General features: G+C 34.1%; 1 protein-coding gene across 4 annotated transcripts in view; it reads right to left on the bottom strand.

The window, feature by feature from the left end:
* Positions 1-21,061, bottom strand: part of LOC114328999 (lysophosphatidylserine lipase ABHD12) — an 82,223-nt gene that overhangs the window by 9,173 nt on the left and 51,989 nt on the right. For all 4 annotated transcript variants that reach the window (XM_050662714.1, XM_050662713.1, XM_050662715.1 and 1 more), the window contains 4 exons: positions 13,267-13,584; positions 10,971-11,221; positions 9,050-9,211; positions 5,191-5,318 (listed from right to left, as the gene is read on the bottom strand). In XM_050662714.1, the coding sequence (XP_050518671.1) occupies positions 5,191-5,318; positions 9,050-9,211; positions 10,971-11,221; positions 13,267-13,584 (859 nt within the window). The remainder of the gene's footprint in view (positions 1-5,190; positions 5,319-9,049; positions 9,212-10,970; positions 11,222-13,266; positions 13,585-21,061) is intronic.

Genomic DNA, 21,061 nt, shown 5'->3' with positions numbered 1-21,061 from the left:
AAAAATAAACATAAAGAAAAAACATAATAAAAAAAACAATAAACATAAAGAAAACATGGTAAGAGGGGCAAAGTCATTACAAGGATGCAGATAAAAATGAAGATATTGAGCAAGTGGACAAAATGAAATACTTAGGAGTGGGGATTACGGAAGATCTAAATCCGAAATCAGAAATTCGATCAAGAATAGAGCAGCGGCTCCCAACCTTTTTTAGCTTGAGGCAGACTAACTTAAAAACTCGTTCAGCCACGGCACACTTGGGTAAATAATCTCTATAATGAGTATAATCATATTATATTGTTATGGGCTTTTTTTACTATGTTACTAGATGATAAAATTTCGCGGCACACCTACAGAGACTTCAGGCAGGGCACACCAGTGTGCCTCGGCACACTGGTTGGGAACCTCTGGAATAGAGCAATCAAGAGCAGCCTTTTTGAAGATGAGGAAGTTTCTGAGTAACCAGAAAAATACTCAATCTGCAAGTCCGATATCGGATGGTAAAATGTTATATCCACTCTATTCTTCTTTATGGTGTCGAAGCCTGGACCGTTAATGTTGACTTAATGAGAAAGCTGGAAGCTTTTGAGATGTGGTTTTTTAGGAGAATTTTGAAAATTCAATGGACCGATCATATTACGAATGAACTGGCATGGAATGGGAAGAGACAGAGAACTTTTGACCACCATTAAGAGGCGAAAGACAGCATATTTGGGGCACATATTTAGAAATGATAAATACGAGTTGTTGCAGTTAATTATGAAGGGTAAAATCGAAGGAAAAAGGAGTCCTAGTAGAAGACAAATATCCTGGCTGAAAACATTTGCGACTGGACCGGGTTAAACACACATACGCTTTTGAGAAAAGCAGAAGATATAGATGAATTTGCAATAGTCATAGCCAACCTTTATTAGTGAAGACGGCACTAGAAGAAGAAGAAAGAGAGATAGAAAATATATAACAGTAAAAAGGAAAGAAAACATAGTTGAACCCCATGTTACTGTGCAATTAATAAATATTTACTTCTTGATAAAATTGGTCGGACTCAGAGTATGGACGGTACACCACCAGTGTGGGCGATAAAAATATTATGAAGTTGGTTAATTCATACAATGATAAAAATCTGAACACGACATGGTTAGACTACTATACCGGGTGGTGAATTGGCAAACGGACCATAGGAAATTCAATGTAAAATTCTAAACTGTTGAATTCCTGCTTCCCTAACTACAGTTGAGTCCGCGAGTCTTTACCCGTGCGTCATTAATACCTGGCGAGATAAAACACATACTTTTTACAGTCGGAAAAATGAAAGAATACCCATGAACGAACATATAAAACACGCTGTATTTTCCTGTCACCGTGTCACAAAGAAAATTGCCCAGCGCAAGTACATGTAATAATAATTATTACATGTACTTGCGCTGGCCAATTTTTTTATGGCACATTTTTTTATGCGTGTTCTTTCATTTTTCCTACTGTATCTAGCATCATTCTCTTCCATGCATGAAACTCATGACAAACCAGCTGCCGTTTGTTATTAAGTAACAACACATGTTATTTTTATGAACCATCTAGACTCAGTGCATTGAAAAGAGATAGGTATAGTCGGTTCGCTAAACTCAGACGCAACTGGCTAGATATTTTAGTCGATAATTTTTTTGTTTTTTGCCAATTTTGCAAAAATTGGCAAAATTACTAACTACTTAGTGATTATTAACTATTTAAAAATTATTTTTTGCCAATTTTACTAAAATTGGCAAAATTACCGACTAAAATATCTAGAAAGTTGCGTCTGAGTTTAGCGAACAGACTATACAAAAAAAGACGATTCGGTATGGTTTCATATTTTAAGCACAATAGGGTTTTTCATTCACAGTCATTTGTTTCGAGCTTCTGTCATATGTCATATAATCCGTGTATATTAATATTGTACACAGATTATATAACATATGACAGAAGCTCGAAACAAATGACAGTCGATGAAAAGCCCTATTTGTTTGACGTTTCTGATTTGTTTAATTTTGTGGCTGTCAGTCAGTTGAACTTTTTGCGGTTTTTGTCGAATTTTTGCGTTTTGAAGTTTCTTTATATTACACAAACAGTTGTTTTCACAACTAATTTTATATTGGGCTTTGAAATTTTAAGGTAAATAATTATATTTAGGCAATTAATATTTAAAACATACAAAGCTAACGTCATTCACACAGTAAAGAAATGACTGTGTTTAGATTTCCGTCAAAGTGAATAAAATTACAAATATAAAATATGTTATTGGATTTTTTTATAAATTGTTTATTTATTTATTAATCAATAATAATAATAAAATAATTTATTAAGCTACTTCAAATGTAGCTCTAAAGGCCGCGTCTCACCATCAAATAATTTGATCAAACAGTTTGAGCAAACCTGACGTACTTGAGGAAGTACGTCAAAGTGACGTCACAATTGAAGTTTTTTTGAAATTCTAAAAATCTGTGCTCTCACTATCAGTCTAGTTTGATCAAATTTTTTGTATTGAGTTGTCTAACTTGTTTGTACTTTATTTAAAATTAAAATTTTTCATTATTATCCACAATGAACACTCAGGATGTGACGTCACTAACTGTCACTTTCAGTTTGCTCAAACCAGTTTGATCAAATTATTTGATGGTGGGACGCGGTCTTAATTCTGCGCAAAAATTTTGAAGCAAAACTTACATTTGACATTCTATATATTTGATAACGTCAAATTTTATAATAAAACCCGTAATCGGAACAGTAGCCACTTTCTGTCAGTTGTTGTTGCGTGAAATAGATTTCCGACTTATTTCGTATGCTTTAAGTGATGACGCACGGGTAAAGACTCGCGGACTCAACTGTATTTTACATCAAAACACGTAAGAAACTATTTGTAGAGGATTTAAATCTGTATTGAAAACAACTGTTAAAATTTTTCTACGAATTAAACATATTCCAAAATTTTGTAAAAATATAATACATTTTTTAGACTATCACGCCAAAGTTAGGCCACACACAATGTCATGATGTGTAACGGTTGCGTTCGGTCACAATGAAGTTATTATATTAAGGCCCGGTCTTTTCACCTCCGAATAAATATTTATTAGGAAGTTTATCCGGCAGATTACATGTAAATCTGTCAAATAAACCTCCGAATAACTTTTATTCGGAGGTGAAAAGACCGGGCCTAACAATATTTGAACTGTCAAAATTTTTATTTTATCGTTTATTGTTTAAAAAATAATAAAGTTAATAAGATATTCTCAGTTCAGGAGAAAGTATTAATAATAAAGATGTTTTATTCAATCAATAGTGTGCTCATTATCAGTTAAATAGTAACGTGGGCCTAAATTTTACACACATACCTACTGTGGCAAATGTATCATATTTTTCAAAATTTTGGAATGTGCTTGAATCATAGAACAATTTTAACTTTTGTTTTTAAGACAGGTTTTAATCCTCTACAAATAGTTTCTAATGACTTTTGATGTAAAATAATTAGGGAAGCAGGAATTTAACAGTTTAAAATTTTACATTGAGTTTCCTATGGCCCGCTTTACGATTCACCACCCTGTATAGTAAAATTAACACATAAAATTACAAATAGCAAATTTTACATAGTACAAGGTTAAGGATCATAAATCACAAATTTTGAGATAAATTTTCATATTGCGTTGAATCCCGTCTTTAGTTTTTATCTTTTTCTATTACATTTTTTTATTTCGCAGAGCGTGCCTCAACACGTTCCGTTGTAATCCTCCATTAGGCAGAGCGCAAGCTACGCATGCATATAAAATAACCATACGCCATAGGCGTGTTAGCATATTTTGATGATCTTTTTTTATTAATGATTTTTTTATTATTAAGTTATTGACTCGATAATTCTTTTATTTTCGTAAGAATTATTATAGACTGCCATTATAGTATGCGGTCTATCGTTGCCTTTCTGCGTTAGAGCTATTTCAGTTGGGAATAAGCCTCAATTTTACTTTGAAATTAAGTTTATTTGACGTTTAGAATTCCACTTCGGAAATCATTATCAAAATACAAAACATTAATAAATTAAAGAAATTCTGTTTCCGTTGCTGGGTAAATAATTCTTCTAATAATTTAGTTTTGTTTGACACATTCATATTGACAAATCAGATCAGGAATACGTTTTAAAGTAGATGGCTCTAAAATAATGTTGCCAATAAGTTTGTTTCAACACACAATTTTTGTTGGGTCCAGAAATCGTCACGAAACTGCTTCTACAGTTTTTATGCGCATGTTCATCATTTGTATCGTCCGGTGACGGTTATTCGAAAATCGATCCTAGTGCGCAGGTCAGCCCAACGACTATTTGCATTTTTCCGAAAACTGAAATGATTGTCACGAAATTGTCACTGGATAATCACAATTTTAGTTGGAACAATTGGAAGGACGATACGATGAACTATCATTTTTTTGTTGGCACATATTTTGTTTACTGCACAGGCGTGTGATCGTTACATGACGGTTTTGCGACAAAGTTGCGCTCCTGGGACGACTTATTTGGAAGATAGTTCATTCGATTACCTACATGCAATCAACTTTAACCTAAAAATATCTCTCGAGATCGTGAAGTTCTTTTCCGTCGCCCATTTTGTACTAATATTGAATGCCAATTTAAGGTAATCATTACATTTATCCATTGATTTATGCATACAAAATTATTTTAAACTAAATTAATCTGGAGATAAAAGTAAGGCTCCTACGATGTTATATCTTCTCAATATTGTATTACGGAGTTGAATCCTGGACACTAACTGAAGCAATGGAGAAAAAATTTGAAGCCTTCGAGACGTGGCTATACAGGCGAATCCTAAGGATATCATGGTCGGACAAGATAACCAACGAGACCGTATTATGAAGAGTGGGCAAAGAAAGAGAGGTGATGTATACCATTAAAAGGAGAAAGTTAGAATATCTGGGACACATAATGAGAAACGGCACTAAATACAGATTACTGAAGGTAATCCTTCAAGGTAAAGTATTCGGAAAGCGAGGAATGGGGAGAAGAAGAATATCATGATTGAAGAACCTGAGGAAATGGTTCTCCACAACAACTAATCTATTTAAAGTATCAGTTAATAAAATAATTATAGCCAGAATGATCGCCAATATTCGAAACGAATAGGCACTAAAAGAGGAAGAAATTAATAAACTTACTCAATATATTTTGGTACATTTGGATCGCTTGTAATACCAACATGCCCATATCCCAGCCTACCAAATAGGTGGAAGGTAACGTTTCCTTGATCTGGAATTTTTCGTTCCGTACTGGCAACATGGTACACCTAAAAAAAATTGACATATGATTGAATCTCATAAAATAAACTAACGGTGTGTCTTCATTCAAACGCAGGGTATATCAGTAAAAACATATCCAAGTGCCAACATAAGATCAGATCCCAACCCAGTAGTGTAGTGCGGCCGATATGTGAAACAATTGCACATTTAATGATACAAGCACATACTTTGCACCACATATATAGTACACATATAAAGGTTCAAATTTAGATATGAGGCCATCTCAGATTTTGTCTTTTACAAAAATGGCGGGCGTTCAAAATGGCGGCTATACTTATGTGTTTAATAGTACCATAACTTTTGAACGAAAAGTCCGATTTCAACCAAATTTGGTATATAGGTTTTCTTTTTGATTTATAAGAGGGATATGGTGAACCGGAAGAATCGGTTTACCAGAAGTTGTGTTTTTACTGGTTGTTTATGTAAAAATATGTTTTTTTTTCAATTTTTTCCCTCTGTATATATTAATTTTTCAAAAAGGTAATACCGCAATTGAAAATAGCGTAAAAATATTTTGTAGAAAATATTTTGAACTTTTTAGTTATGTTAATTATCATTTAATAAATGCATAATGTATCATCACAAGTACCTATGTGTGGCAAATTCGTGCAAACATTATAAGAATTATTGTGCATTTAATGGTAGAAGCATATAATTTGGACCACATATACTACACACATCAAGGTTCAAATTTAGATATAAGGCCATCTCAGATTTTACCTTTTACAAAAATGGCGGGCATGCAAAATGGCGACTATACATATGTGACTTATAGCACGATAACTTTTGAACGAAAAGTCCGATTTCAACCAAATTTGTTATATAGATTCTTATTTTGATGTGTTAGACCAAGGTCTTGAACCGGAAGAATCGATTTACCAGAAGTTGTGTTTTTCCTGATTTTTATGTAAAAACATGTTGTTTTTTTACCAATTCTTTCACCCTGTATATATTAATTTTTCAAAAAGTTAATACCGACGTTGAAAAGAGCGTAAAAATATTTTCTAGGAAATATTTTGAACTCTTTAGTTATATTAATTACCAATTAATAAATGCATAACGTATCTTAACATGTACCTATGAACCTATGTGCGGCGCATTCGGGCAAATAATATAAGAATTATTGTACATTTAATGGTAAAAGCATATAATTTGGACCACACACACTACACATACAAAGATTCAAATTTAGATATGAGGCCATCTCAGATTTCGTCTTTTACAAAAATGGCAGGCATTCAAAATGAATCTACCGCACATAGGTACATGTGAAGATACGTTATGCATTTATTAAATGGTAATTAACATAACTAAAAATTTCAAAACCTTTCCTAAAAAATATTTTTACACTATTTTCAATGGCGGTATTACCTTTTTGAAAAATTAATATATACAGGGTGAAAGAATTGAAAAAACAACAACATATTTTTACATAAAAAACAGTAAAAACACAACTTCTGGTAAACCGATTCTTCCGGTTCAAGACCTCGATCTTATTCATCAAAAAAAGAAACTTGATACCAAATTTGGCTAAAATTGGACTTTTCGTTCAAAAGTTATCGTGCTATTAGTCACATATGTATAGCCGCCATTTTGAATGCTCGCCATTTTTGTAAAAGGCAAAATCTGAGATGGCCTCATATCTAAATTTGAACTTTTGTATGTGTAGTATATGTTGTCCAAATTATATGACTCTACCATTAAATGTACAATAATTCTTATAATATTTGCACGAATCTGCCACATGTGAAGATACGTTATGCATTTATTAAATGGTAATTATAATTAACATAACTACAAAGTTCAAAATATTTCCTAAAACATATTCTTACGCTCTTTTCAATAGTGGTATTACCATTTTGAAAAATTAATATATACAGGGTGAAAAAATTGAAAATAAATTATTTACATAATATAAAATAGTTTTACATAAAAAACCAGGAAAAACAAAACTTCTGGTAAAACGATTCTTCCAGTTTATGGCATCGATCTTGTAAATCACAAAACGAACCTACGTACCAAATTTGGTTGAAATCGGACTTTTCATTCAAAAGATATCGTGCTATTAGTCATATATGTATAGTCGCCCATTTTGAATGACCGCCATTTTTGTAAAAGGCAAAATCTGAGATGGACTCATATCTAAATTTGAACCTTTATTTATGCAGTATATGTGGACCAAATTATAGGCTTGTATCATTAAATGTGCAATTCTTATAATATATTGCACGAATCTGCCAAAGTGACCAAAATTAGGCTCATAACGAAAATAATAAAACGAAGAATAATAGATGTACAAATCGATAGAAAGTAAATTTAGGAACCCAATCATAAAACAACGCCTGACAGATGAAATCGATAATCGATTAATGAATGTTAAAGAATAAATTCTTGCTGGCTTTAGAGCTGGGCGGTCCACAGTACACCACTTGTACTCTATTACGCAAGTTAAAAAAAAAAATAGGCGAACAACTTCAATAAAGAAGTTTACTTGGTATACGTAGACTTACAAAAACATATTATGACAGTGTGTCCCTCAGCAAACTATGGACAACACTACAGCAAATCAACATTAAACATGGTCTTATCAAAGCGGTCTGCATAATGGGACTGCAAAAATTAAAACTGGATCAAGGATGTCTGAGGGATTTAGGTTCACGAACAGATTGAATCAGGGTTGCTGTATTTCGCCTACCCTTTTCAAAATTTATCTGGAACAAGAACTCAAGCTGTGGAAAAGAAAATGTAATGGCATGGGAATCCCTTTCAATGACGAGACAACGAAACAACGAGACTTTATGTTTCGCTGCTGACCAAATTCTGATTGTCCAGGATCATAATGACTTGAGAGACATGATGCAGAAGCTAATAGAAGAATATAACAAATGGGGTCTCGAATTCAACATTAAGAAAACTGAAGCCATTTGTATTGAAAGGACAAAGCAGTCCCATTATATTAGTATTAGACGATGGGGTAGAAATTAAACACTGTGATGAATACAAGTACTTGGGCATGAAGATAACTCAAGGTGGAACACTTTATGGTACTTTAAAAGACAGAAACATACAGGGTAAAAAAGCACATCCTTCATAAACGGCATTCTGTGGGACCAAATAATATCTAAAGCGAACAAACAGCTCATATACAACACCATACTTAAAAGTGGAGTCACGTATGGCAGTGAAGTTTGGCCATTTAAACAAAGAACAAAGAAAATGTTCCTAGGAACAGAAATTGACTTCTGGAGAAGAGCAACAGGCAGCAGGCAAATCAAAAAGTGATCGGATACCAAATGCGAGAATACGAGAAATGATAGGGGATCATGCATACAATAATTGATGAAATTAAAACAAAACAACTTATATGGTACGGCCATGTATAGAGAATGCCATATGACGGGATCCCTAAACAGATTTTGACGTAGACACCACAAGGGAAAAGGAAAAGAGGAAGGCTTGCTGGAGCCGCCGGAGGGAAGGAATTGAAACAGAACTAGAGGAAACAGAAATACCTCCAGGTCTATGGTTAAACAGAGAAGACTGGCGGCTAGATGGTTAAAAGTCGGAAGACGTCGGAGAACGCTGTAAACCAATAGTAGTAGTACAGAAAAAAATCTGCAAAATATTGAAATAATAATTTCATCTGTGATAAAAGAGCGTATTGTATTGTAAAAATATGTTAAAAAAATGTTCTTAGCTTAGATAAAAATGTACTAACTTTTTCGCCAAGGGTGTAGGGAATTACGTTGTCGTCTTGAGCATGCATAACCATGATGGGGCAATCAACATCGAGGATATTTGTTGTAGTTTTAAATTGGAAGCCATTTTTTTCAATTGGGTTTAGTACAGTCGCTGTGAACCATGGCATCCAAGAAAATATCTAAAATAAAAAATTATATTAATTCAAAAATCTATAAATGTTATTTAGTTTCTGAAATAAATCTTCGTTGACAAATATTTCAAACATAACTGCCAGAAGTTTCTTCTAGGAAAGTAACTTTTGAATTTCATGTATTTTTTGATGATAATTGAGATTAAGATGATGATTATTTTGCTATAAAATAGCAGGATGTGTCTAAAAGTTATAAATACATTTTCTTAGTTATAAACACGTAATGTTCTACAGCTGCGTGTAATACATATAGTTGCCTGTCTGAAAATAACGGTGTACCAAATAGTCGACTGAACAAGGTACAAAAACTGGTTTACCTGGGAATCACAGGATCTCTGAGGGGCACATCAATAGAAGGTATGAAGGCGTTACTGGTAAGCACAGTCTGCGTGAATAGACTTGGCAACGTAATGGTCAGATAGGCCATAATAACATCATAAACGACATCAAGGCGGAATGGGACGTTTCGATGCCGCCGGTTCATCGCCGGCCGTTTCGATGCCGCCGGTTCATCGCCAGTCCATTTCATCGTCGTCATATCTCGCATTTCCTAGAATTCCTAAATAATACTAAAAATAACTAATAATTTTAACTGTCGAAAATTCGGAAATATATCAGATAGCGATTAATTGACTGGCGATGAATCGGCCGGCATCGGCATCGAACTGGCGGCATCGAAACGGCGGCGATGAAACGTCCTAGACCCCATCAAGGATACCAAATGGATACCTTCTGACCAAATGCTTTCCAGATTCAGGCCTTAAGTAACTTTTCAAGTAGTGGGCATATGACCACGAGAGTGATGGGGCAAAGGAAATACCTATGCTAGGCTGCAGTAGAAATATCCTAAAGCAGTAAGATTCCACTAGAAGAAGGAGACTTCAGACCTATTATTAGAGTATTTCAAAAAAAAATTAATCACTTCTTTTTAACGTTTTAATCACCTCCACCTATACCTACTATAATAAAGGTCATTCAATTGAATATGATGAAGAATTTTAAAAATTTGCTGGCATGCAGTTAAAAGGCATACCTTATGCATACCTTAAAACAATGATCAACTCCACAGGTGATTACTTACAGGAAGTCAAAATCAGAATAGAAAATGCTAGAGAAAATTTTAACCAAATGAGAAAAGTGCTCTGCACAAGATATTTGAAGTTGGAGCTAAGAGTTAGGTTGGCTAGATGCTATGTTTTCTCGACTTTGTTTTATGGAATGGAAGCTTGGATCTTGAATGCTGCATCAATGAAAAAACTAGAATCGCTGTAGGTGTACAGAAGAATTCTAAAAATATCGTGGACACAACACGTCACAAACAAAGAGGTTCTGAGAAAGATGAACAAAGAAATAGAAATCTTAAATAGCATCAAAACAAGAAAATTGGAATATCTCGGACACATTACACATGTAGAGAGATACAACGTGCTCTAATTGATTATGCAGGGAAAGATTCAAGGAGAAAGAAGCATAGGGAGACGCAGAATATCGTGGCTGCGCAACCTGAGAGAATGGTACGGATGTACATCAAATGAAATTTTCAGAGCACTCGTCTCTAAAATCCGAATAGCTATGATGTTTGCTGACCTCCGTCGCGGAAATGGCACTTAAAGAAGAAAGAAGAAGTTGAAAGACACATTAAGGTAGATACTGTAAGTAGAGTATCATGAAACCTCATGCCATAGATGCACTAAGACGCAAGATAATAAGGAGAAGAAGAAAAATATGATTATGTAGCTTTACGTACCTTTCCTAACGACGTTGCTGGAATTTCCTCCCTCATGGTAGTAAACGGAGATTCTAAAATTAGTCCGGATGGTACGATACTTTGTTCCTTGAGCCTTTTGACTGAGTGGGTGCTTAAAGCTGTTCCTAACGAATGGCCCCATACGTAAATATCGTTGTCTGTTAAAGCTCGGATCCATTGAAATACCTGGGATGTATCACCAACAATTCCTAGTTCTGTTGGTGGTTTATCTGGACCGGAATCACCATATCCTACGAAATTTGTTAAATTATCATTACTTGTCTATTTCAGGATCAAAATCAATAAACTCCTAAAAGCTTTTTATTATAAGTGGGCTGGGCTTTATTTTGATCTCTACTCACCGTGGAGAAAAGTTAATTAGTCCCTAAGTTAATTAGTACACCGATGGAATATATTAACCTGATTAGGTTATTCTACAAGGGATGTAGATGTAGAGCCAGACTGGAGTAACGGTAGAGTATTATAGGTATACAAGGATGCGTTCTGTCCCCGACACAATTTATAATCATAACGGATTGGATAATGAAGAAAGTAAGCGATGAAGAAAGTAAGCGGTAAAGAAACAAGTATTAGGTGGAAATTGCATAACCAGTTGGAGGACTTCGTGTTTCCATACGTCATTTGCCTCCTAACCGAACATAGCAACCACATGCAAAAGAAGGGCGACAAGGTTGCAAAATACCCCAACGTAATGTGCCTTACGATAAATAGATACAGAAAAAGTTATACTCTTAAAAATCAATAGCCAATAAACTAAAATTAAAATAAATGGAAGACAAATAGAGGAACTGAAGAAGAAGGATAGATTAATTATTTATATGGGAAATAAGCCACAATTAAAATGAAAAAAATAATTTTATTAACGTTTCGACGCCCAAATCGGGTGCCGTTGTCAAAATACAAAATATTACTAAAATAAACTAAAGTGTTGTTGATCAACAACACTTTAGTTTATTTTAGTAATATTTTGTATTTTGACAACGGCACCCGATTTGGGCGTCGAAACGTTAATAAAATTATTTTTTTCATATTTTAATTGTGGCTTATTTCCCATATAAATAATTAATCATAAAAATGCCACAAGGAAATAGCTTCAGAACAACATTAAGAAGGATAGAAGAAAAAAGGTGGTAGTAGATCAGATCGAGAAAAATAGTAGTAAAGGCACAACGTGTATAATAACTGCCTAAGAAAATCTGAAACACACGCAATATATTAGAATTAACCAATATCAAAATATTTAACATTATTGTATGGCGTAGAATGTTGGAGACAAAAAGAAACAATTACAAAAAAATTACAATCCTTTATAGATAAGTCTTTGATAACAATCCTTAAAATATACTGTCCTGATAAAATAATAAACATAGAACTATGGAGAAGAACAAAACAAGAGAACATAACAGTCACAATTAAAACAACGAAATTGAAATAGATTGGACATATTTTAAGGAAAGACTAAAATAATATATCAGACAGGCACCAGAATACCAACCAGAAAGAAGAAGAAAAGGAAGGCTCGATAATAGCTAACAGCTGGAGAAGAACTGTAACAAGAGATCATAAAATAATTGGCCTGCGATGGAGAAAGGTCACACGTGTTGACAGATATGAACTCCTAAAATTAATTATGCAGGGAAAGATTCAAGGAAGGCGCAGCATAGGTAGGAGAAAAATGTCCTGGCTGAGAAATCTCAGAGAATGGTTTGGATGCAGCTCAACTGAACTCTTTCGGGCTGTAGTGTCAAAAGTGAGAATAGCAATGATGATTGCAAACCTTCGTCGCGGAAATGGCACGTAAAGAAGAAGAAAGGTAAAACAGAGAGTGAGCAATAGAAGAGGAATGGAAAAGACTTGTAGACGAAATTTCGTAACAATGAAACAGAAGAGGATGCTCTGATCCAGCCAATTAGCCATCTTTCACTTTTTGATAAGAAACGCAAGAGCGCCCAATACTCCATAAGGAGGGAAGGCAGTAGAGAGAGTTATGTTCATTTTTATTACACAACTCAAAAAATTGCCATTTTTAGAGCTATATAGTTATTTTTTGAGCTTGTTATAACTCAATTAATATAATTTAAGAGGATTTAAATGGATTGATCCATCATCCACAACAGTAAATACCTATAATCTATTAAAGAACTGCTTCCCAACTAAAATTTACAACGCCACACGATTCATTATGTGCGATCCGGTCGGTGAAAACCAAATAGGGTTTTAAAGTGTTTCTACTATATCTCTTACTTATACTATACCAATATTGGCGACTACTTACCTCTGTGGTCCAGTGAAATGACCAAAAAGTGCTTCCTCAAAACCTCGTACGTTTCTTTTGGCTTTATTCTGTTACACCCAACACCATGCAGATATATTGCAATTGGACTCTTTGTATTTCTAATGATTTCACTCGCTGTTTTGTCATCCTGACCTGCGATTTTTGTAGATTGTATCTGATTTTCTTGTAACAACAGCCAAGCTCCGATGCTTACTAGAGAGCCGTCTATCAGATCTTTGGTGGTTATATAGAAATTTACTACCCCGGTCATGCCATATTTTTGAGGATTGTTGAATTCGGGATTCTTCGGATCTTGAACTAAAAAATGTATATAATAATATAAAAAAAATAAAGAAAAGAGACGCCCCAGATATAAACAATAAATCTAAAAATTTTCGTGGAACCACTTTCTTGTAACATCCTTAATATCTGCCTTTTACAATTTATAAGGAAAGGAGACCAGGAATAAAGAAGACGAAAGGAACTTTACAATAGGCTACATTCCGTCCATTCGTCCGTGATTCCGTGTAATCAAAATACGAGTAAAATGAAAGGCAGCTTATGTAGCTTATTGTAGAGTTTCTTTTGTCTTCTTTATTCGTCGTCTCCTTGCCTTATAAATAATTGTAAAAGACAGAGATTAAGGATGTTACCAGAAAGTGGTTCCACGAGAGTTTTCAGATTTATTCTTTACATCTGGGGTCTGGGACTTCTCATTTCTTTAATAGATGTCGCTACAGGGTACGATACTTAAATAGACAGCTTGGTTTCGTTTCGATCCAGAGGTGTTCATGTGGCCCCACTGTCGCCCACTAAAGAGGTCTGGAGAGACCGAAACGAACGTATGGGGATGGTGGATCACCCCTGAACCGAAATGAAACATAAGCTGTTTTTAATAAAAAAAAAATATTTTGTAGCTTGTAAATTTAAATTCGGAGTTTGTACTTGGGCCTCACTGATATGGCGATAGAAACGAAAGGGGTTAAACACTTATCTATTAGCCCAGTAAATGACCGTTTTGGAGTCTAATTTTCCTAGTTACCACGAATTTGCTTGAAAATTTGGATTTAGATTCCTCTTGCCCTCTACTTCATTATTGGACTTGAGCCAAGGATTGCTTTTACTTGGATGATGAAAGCCACCCCTTCTCGGGGGTGAAAAACATACTTTCAAGATAAGTCCGAAAATATAATTTTTGTCTATACTTTTTGAGCTATTTCCGAGTGAAAATGTTTATATCTTAACCAAAAACAAAGTTTTCAGACGGTTTTTCGCAAATAACTCAAAAAGTTAGTATTTTATCGAAAAAATGTAGCCTATACAAAAACTAAAAAAATGATGTATTTATGGAGACTATGGATCCAGTAGAAATAAAGTTGTAGCTCATGAAAAATAAGTTTTTATTTGTCCAATTTCAAATTAAATACTTCAATGAGAAATAACCAAAAATTAAAGCATTTCTTTGCTATTTTTCTTATTAAAACTCATCAAAACTTTTTAAAGATTTGAAAACTTCTCAATCAAAACTCGTATCAAAACGTTTTTAAAGCATTTAAAAAAGTTCTATTTTCATTTTTTATAAAAGTTTGTTGCATCAAAACTAAGTGAGTTAAGCGCAAAATAAAGTTAGTCCCATTTTTTTGGCAAAAGAGCGTGAAAATCTACCCCTACTTAGCACCCCAAATGAAATTAATCGTTACCGCTTTACAATTTACTTTTATAGATGTATTGTTTATATGATCTTTACGATTGACAGTTTCGAAATGTTTATTTAAAAAAATTTGGTTTTACATTAAAAAAAAATAATTTTGAAAAAATGGAATTAATAATTGGATGCAATGAAATTATTTACGGGAGTCCTATGTTCGGCAGTGGACTCAAAACGGCTAATGATAATGGTGATTAAGTATGGATATATCTCTATAATTACAGCACTTGGTTGTGTTTCCATTTTTATGGATGGGGATTATTACATGTTACAACGGAGTTTGGTTTGCAAGTAATAGAAACCACGAATAGGCGTAACCCGAAATTTGGTCCATTAGAGGTTTTATTTCTCCGGAAATAAAATTGTTTTAAGCAGATGCCGCTACGGCATCCATATCGATTCATTTGTTGTAATTCGGTACTGGGAGACTGGATATGTTTCAGTTCGCTCAGAGGTAGTCATATATACCCCTCTGAAGATCTCTAATGAGAGTGAAACGTACATAAGGGCATTTATGGTCCTCTCTGAACGAACTGAAATATAACGTGTCTCTTAAGAGCAAACAGTAGCGATCAACAGGTAGAAACAAACGCGTTCCAAGATTGCGGCTCTAATTTTGAATATTTTGTCGAGATATTTGGCACACATATTCGTAATATAATAAAGAATGGCGGTACAGAGCCCAATTTCAGAAATATGTTAGTATGTGGAAATTACTCTATAGCTAAATAAAATATTGAAAAAACGAGCCTGTACCGCCATTAAGAAGAACAAAAAAATACACTTTCTTCAAATAAATTTTTTATCCCCTGCCTAGATTTTGTGTCACATTGGAACTACTAAAAATCGATTTTTTTATAACAAGAAATCGAACGTCACTGACTTGGCAACATTTCGCGCCTATGTGTATAGAAATTATTGTTTTTGATGGTATAAACGCAGAGATATGTCAAGAATAGATCTGGCTAGGGATATGCTAAACAATGCATCGGGGTGTAACGTCGATATCAAGTACGGTGGAATAGCTATCTTTGTCTGTCGTGCGAGTGTGAGCGTATCTACGAAGAGGTGGGAGTAATGGAACGACAGTTACACAGAGGCGGCAGCCATCATATGCTAGAGAGAGAGAAAGCTAAGCGCCAGTAGAGAGAGATAGATAGACCACAGACCCGAACTGCTCCGCGTTACGCTATTTTTCGGAGTTGGCCAAATCTATGTGTATAAGAAATAATACGTATAAACTTTGTATAAACGTCACTGTCAGTGTCGAATTACCGACGCACTGTTGTCTCACATAATAAATATTAGAAAAAACCTCAAGGCGAGTTTCAGTTCAGGAAATGTACAATGCGAGGCACAATACATGTCCTGTCTGTACAGCTAACCTGGGCAAAGCAAATAATAAAAAAAATATCTAGGATTATATATACCTACTACCATATATATAAAAATAAAATCAAAATGTAACATTAAATAAACTTCGTTTACCAATATGCGCTTTGAATGTAAGTTCTACTCATACTGTAACGTGGTCGTTGCGTTTGTTGCTCCAGGTAACAAAAATTCAGCCGAAGACAGAAGGTTCGCTTTTTAAGACATTTATTTAGAACCAAAACCTTACAAATGATAAGATAATTAGCCTGAATTACTACTCGTTCATTTCGTTAATAAAATATATTTATAACCTACGTATCGAACGTTAAGTTCGGGTTGATGTGACAATATCTGGTACATGAATGAATACTACCGACGATCGCGTGGATTTAGGAATTACATTTATTACTATGAAACGGACATATAAGGAGAGGAAGTCTCGCTCAGCTCGCCAGCGGAAAAGACATGTAGGGAAATACGCGTATAAGGATAGGTAAAGGAAAAACAGTCGGATTCGTTCAGCGCACCAAAACGACGGCGGAAAATGGTCGGGATAACTCACCTCTTATGCCTCGTTGTTGTTTATTATTCTTCGATCAACGCTCCAAGACTTTTCTAACTAGGCTTTTCGTTCCGACTTTTATATCGTACGAGACGGTACAAAAACACGTTTTACTTAATTCATTGGCGTACTCTAGACGATAAAATTATATTATCGTCACAATACCATGTCAGCAAACTCTACCTATGCAATATTTCCTAATTTTTCAATAACGAACCTTTTGTTTTAAGTAAAATAATTAGTAGCAGTAGTATATTTATTCATAACTTGGGCTATGTATTTGATATGTAAAAGACCGCTTGGATTGCTGTGTACGTGTACGATGATTGATAAGGAATAAGCTTGGAACTTTTACGTTCTTCGATTTGCTAATTGCTTGCAATGTTTCATGTTTCGTCTATTTTGGGACCTCTACCGGTATGTCTACCTCAACATATATCATCTACATGTTCTTCCTCTTGGTGTATGTTTAGTAAATTTTTGAAGTTTTGCCATGTTTTGAGCAGCTCCTCTTCATTGATTATTAATTCATCATTATTTTTCCTGAGTACAGGCACGCAGTTAGGTCTTAGATCTGAAGCTTCTCTTTTCATTTAACACCGATTTGTAAAATTCTCTTCTAATTAACTTTTGTCCATTCCTTTCCATTTCTTCATGGAATAGTTGGTTTATTATAACTGAGTCGGTGTTTGATTACTATTAGCGAAGAGTATCGTAAGAGTAAATAACAATTATTGATGTAATTAGATTTTAAGTATGGCTAAAGGTTCCACACCAAGGCCAGAAATAAAAAAAATTATATTTATAATTTAATAATTTTTTTGAAAATAAAGTTAGATAAACCAGGTTTGCGTCACCTAATCTCTGAATTCACAAAAAATTGTAACAATATGTTAAGACTTTTAACATAATAATAAATCATATTTTTTCGACAAACAATGTATAGATTAAAACTTAAATATTTTTTATTGGTTTATGTGACAGATATTTTATCCCAACGATTATTATTGTTCGTTTTTAAATTATGTCACATAAACTTGAATAAGGAGAACAGGATTTAAGTATGAAACAACCATTAACATTAATGAGCTTCAGCTTCAATTCGTTTTTTCGGGCAAATTGCAATCGCGCAGCGGTCAGAAAGGAGGAAGACCTAACCCTTCGGTCCAAACCTAACTTGCGGGTATTAAGGTCGCGTCATATTATAATGCACGTCGCGTTTTCAGCACGTAGCGTTTGCAGACCGGCAATCGGACTGCCCATTCACATTATCATACATAGAACGTTTACGTTGGTTTCAGTTTGGTGCGGTGCAGATGTGTTTATTGTCACAACACATGTTTACATGACGAATTACTTCTTTTAACTACTTTTTAAATTAGACCGGGCAGTATCGTCGCCCCGGCTAGCGAAATTATTCCGATTCGATATTTTTAAACAAACTTACTCAAAAAGAAGTCCTTATAACATATCCACAGGGTGCCGGGCGGTACCGTGGTCGAAAAATTGTTTAAACATTTTTTTTAAACAAATTCACAAAAATATTTTTTTCATTTCGAGCAATATTTTTTTAGATAAACTGGGTCATTCTGGGCAAAAAAGGTCTCTTGTCATTTTTCTCTAAAATTGATTGTTGTCGAGTTACATGCGATTAAAAATTTGAAAAATGCGAAAAGGCCATTTTCAAGGCTTAATAACTCGATTAAAAGTATTATTATGAATTTCAATAAGTGACCAAATCAAGTTTCAAACCCCTTCTTCAAGGTCCCAAAGAGATTTTTGTCATTATTTTACTACAAAGCTGTTATTTTTAGTTATTAACAATTAGCGCTATAGTCCAACTGTATCGTCGCCCCCGTTAGCGAAACTATTTCGATTAGATTTTTTTGCACAAACTTACTCAAAAAGAGTCCTTATAACAAACACATCCACAGGGTGCCGGGCGGTGCCCTTGTCAAAAAATTGTTTTAACAATTATTCTTATTAAACAAATTCACAAAAATAATTTTTTCATTACGAACGGTTATTCATAGCAAAAAACGTATCTTGCAAAAATGCGGAAATGGCCATATAACTCGACAACAATCAATTTTAGAGAAAAATCACAAGAGACCTTTTTTTGCCCAGAATAACTCAAATTATTATTAATTTGGGTTTAATTAAATTATTAATAAAAAATTATTTTTGTGAATTTGTTTAACAAAAATTGTTTAAACAATTTTTAGACCACGGCACCACCCGGAACCCTGTTGATGTGTTATAAGGACCTCTTTTTGAGTAAGTTTGTGCAAAAAAATCTAATTTCGCTAACGGGGGCGACGATACAGTTGGACTATAGCGGTAATTGTTAATAGTTAAAAATAACAGCTTTGTAATAAAATAATGACAAAAATCTCTTCAGGACCTTGAAGAAGTTGTTTGAAACTTGATTTGGTCACTTATTGAAATTCATAATAATAATTTTTAATCGAGTTATTAAGCCTTGATTTTTCGCAATTTTAGAGAAAAATGACAAGAAACCTTTTTTGCTCAGAATTACCCAAATTATCTAAAAAAAATATTGCTCGAATGAAAAAATATTTTTGTGAATTTGTTTAAAAAAGATTGTTTAAACAATTTTTCGACCACGGCACCGCCTGGCACCCTGTGGATATGTTATAAGAACCTCTCTTTGAGTAAATTTGTGCAAAAAATCAAATCGGAATAATTTCGCTAGCGGCGGCGACGATACTGACCGGTCTAAATACTCGGTATCAAATTCAAAGAAATACCTACATAAACAACAAGGGGAAAACGACTCGTATCTGTCAACATCCGAAAAATATTGTTTTCGAATGAACCGAACGCAGACGTAACGTGTCTTATACGCTACGTTACGTGTCTTATACGCACAATATGAATTGTTCAATTTAAAAACCATTAAATTATATTTTTCGCAAACGAAACGCTACGTGACGAAAACGCGACGTGCATTATAATATGAGGCGACCTTAAGAGGAAAACTGACAGAGCGTGTTGCGACATTATGAGTGAAATAAAAAAATGTAACAGAAAAAGATAAAAACTGAAGACGGAATTCAACCCAACGTGAAAAAGATTAAACGTAAGAAGAGATAGAGAAATTTCTATCAAAATTTGGTATTTATGACCCTTAAAATAACACCAAATGCTAAAATTTATTAGCCTGTAGATAGTGTGGATGTCTCGTCAGCCGAGGGTATGATCAGTGGCGTGGTAATTTTATGGTCAAACTACGTTTTGTTTTAATTTTTATCATTGTGAGAATTAAAAAAACCAACTAATATTTTTATCTCCACCACTGAGAGCGGTCAACTTTTTGGTTGCCTGTATTCTTCGGGACATATTCGGGACATTTTATCACAAAGTGTAAATATTACTAATTTTACCGTCTTGTAGGGTATCTGCGTTCTCTTTCTTTTCCACTATTATATATATTATATCTCTCTTTGCCGACGTTTAAATTAGGACCCACTTGAATCTCGCTTCAACACGCGCCTCGACCTCGTCGTGAGAATTCCCCATTAGAGTGAGAGAACCGCAGGAGGTATTTGACCGCTGCGCGCAATCACAACCCACCCGTTTTTTCTGATTTATATTTTAGGAAAGATTTCTTTTTTTAATTGCAGATTTGTTTAATCTCCTATAATATGATGTTTTTATCAAGTTGACCAAGAATGTTCATAAAATGTGGCGCAAACAGAAATTCTTGTTTTAAAAAACAACTAACAATAATTTCTTCTTTTGGTGCCTATTCGTTTCGAATATTGGCGATCATTCTGGCTATAATTATTTTATTAACTGATGCTTTAAATAGATTAGTTGTTGTTGTGGAGAACCATTTTCTCAGGTTCTTTAACCATGATATTCTTCTTCTCTCACTTCCTCGCTTTCTGAATATATTGCCTTGAAGGATTACGGATTACCTTTAGTAATCTATATTTATTTAGTCTCTCTCTTCAACTAACAATTTAACAAGGAGAATCCTATTAAATAAAAAAGATAACATAAGTTCACCTGTTCGATACGTTTATTTTCAACTTTTTTTTATTTATATTCATGGCTGATAATTTCTGTTTTGAAAGGATTGTAAATCCTGATTAAAAATGTAATTGATAAATGATTAAAAATGT

Source organism: Diabrotica virgifera, chromosome 9 (assembly GCF_917563875.1).
Source record: "Diabrotica virgifera virgifera chromosome 9, PGI_DIABVI_V3a".
Taxonomy (NCBI): Eukaryota; Metazoa; Arthropoda; class Insecta; order Coleoptera; family Chrysomelidae; genus Diabrotica; species Diabrotica virgifera.
The sequence above is the reverse complement of the archived record's forward strand: the minus strand, read 5'-3'. Positions and strand labels throughout refer to the sequence as shown.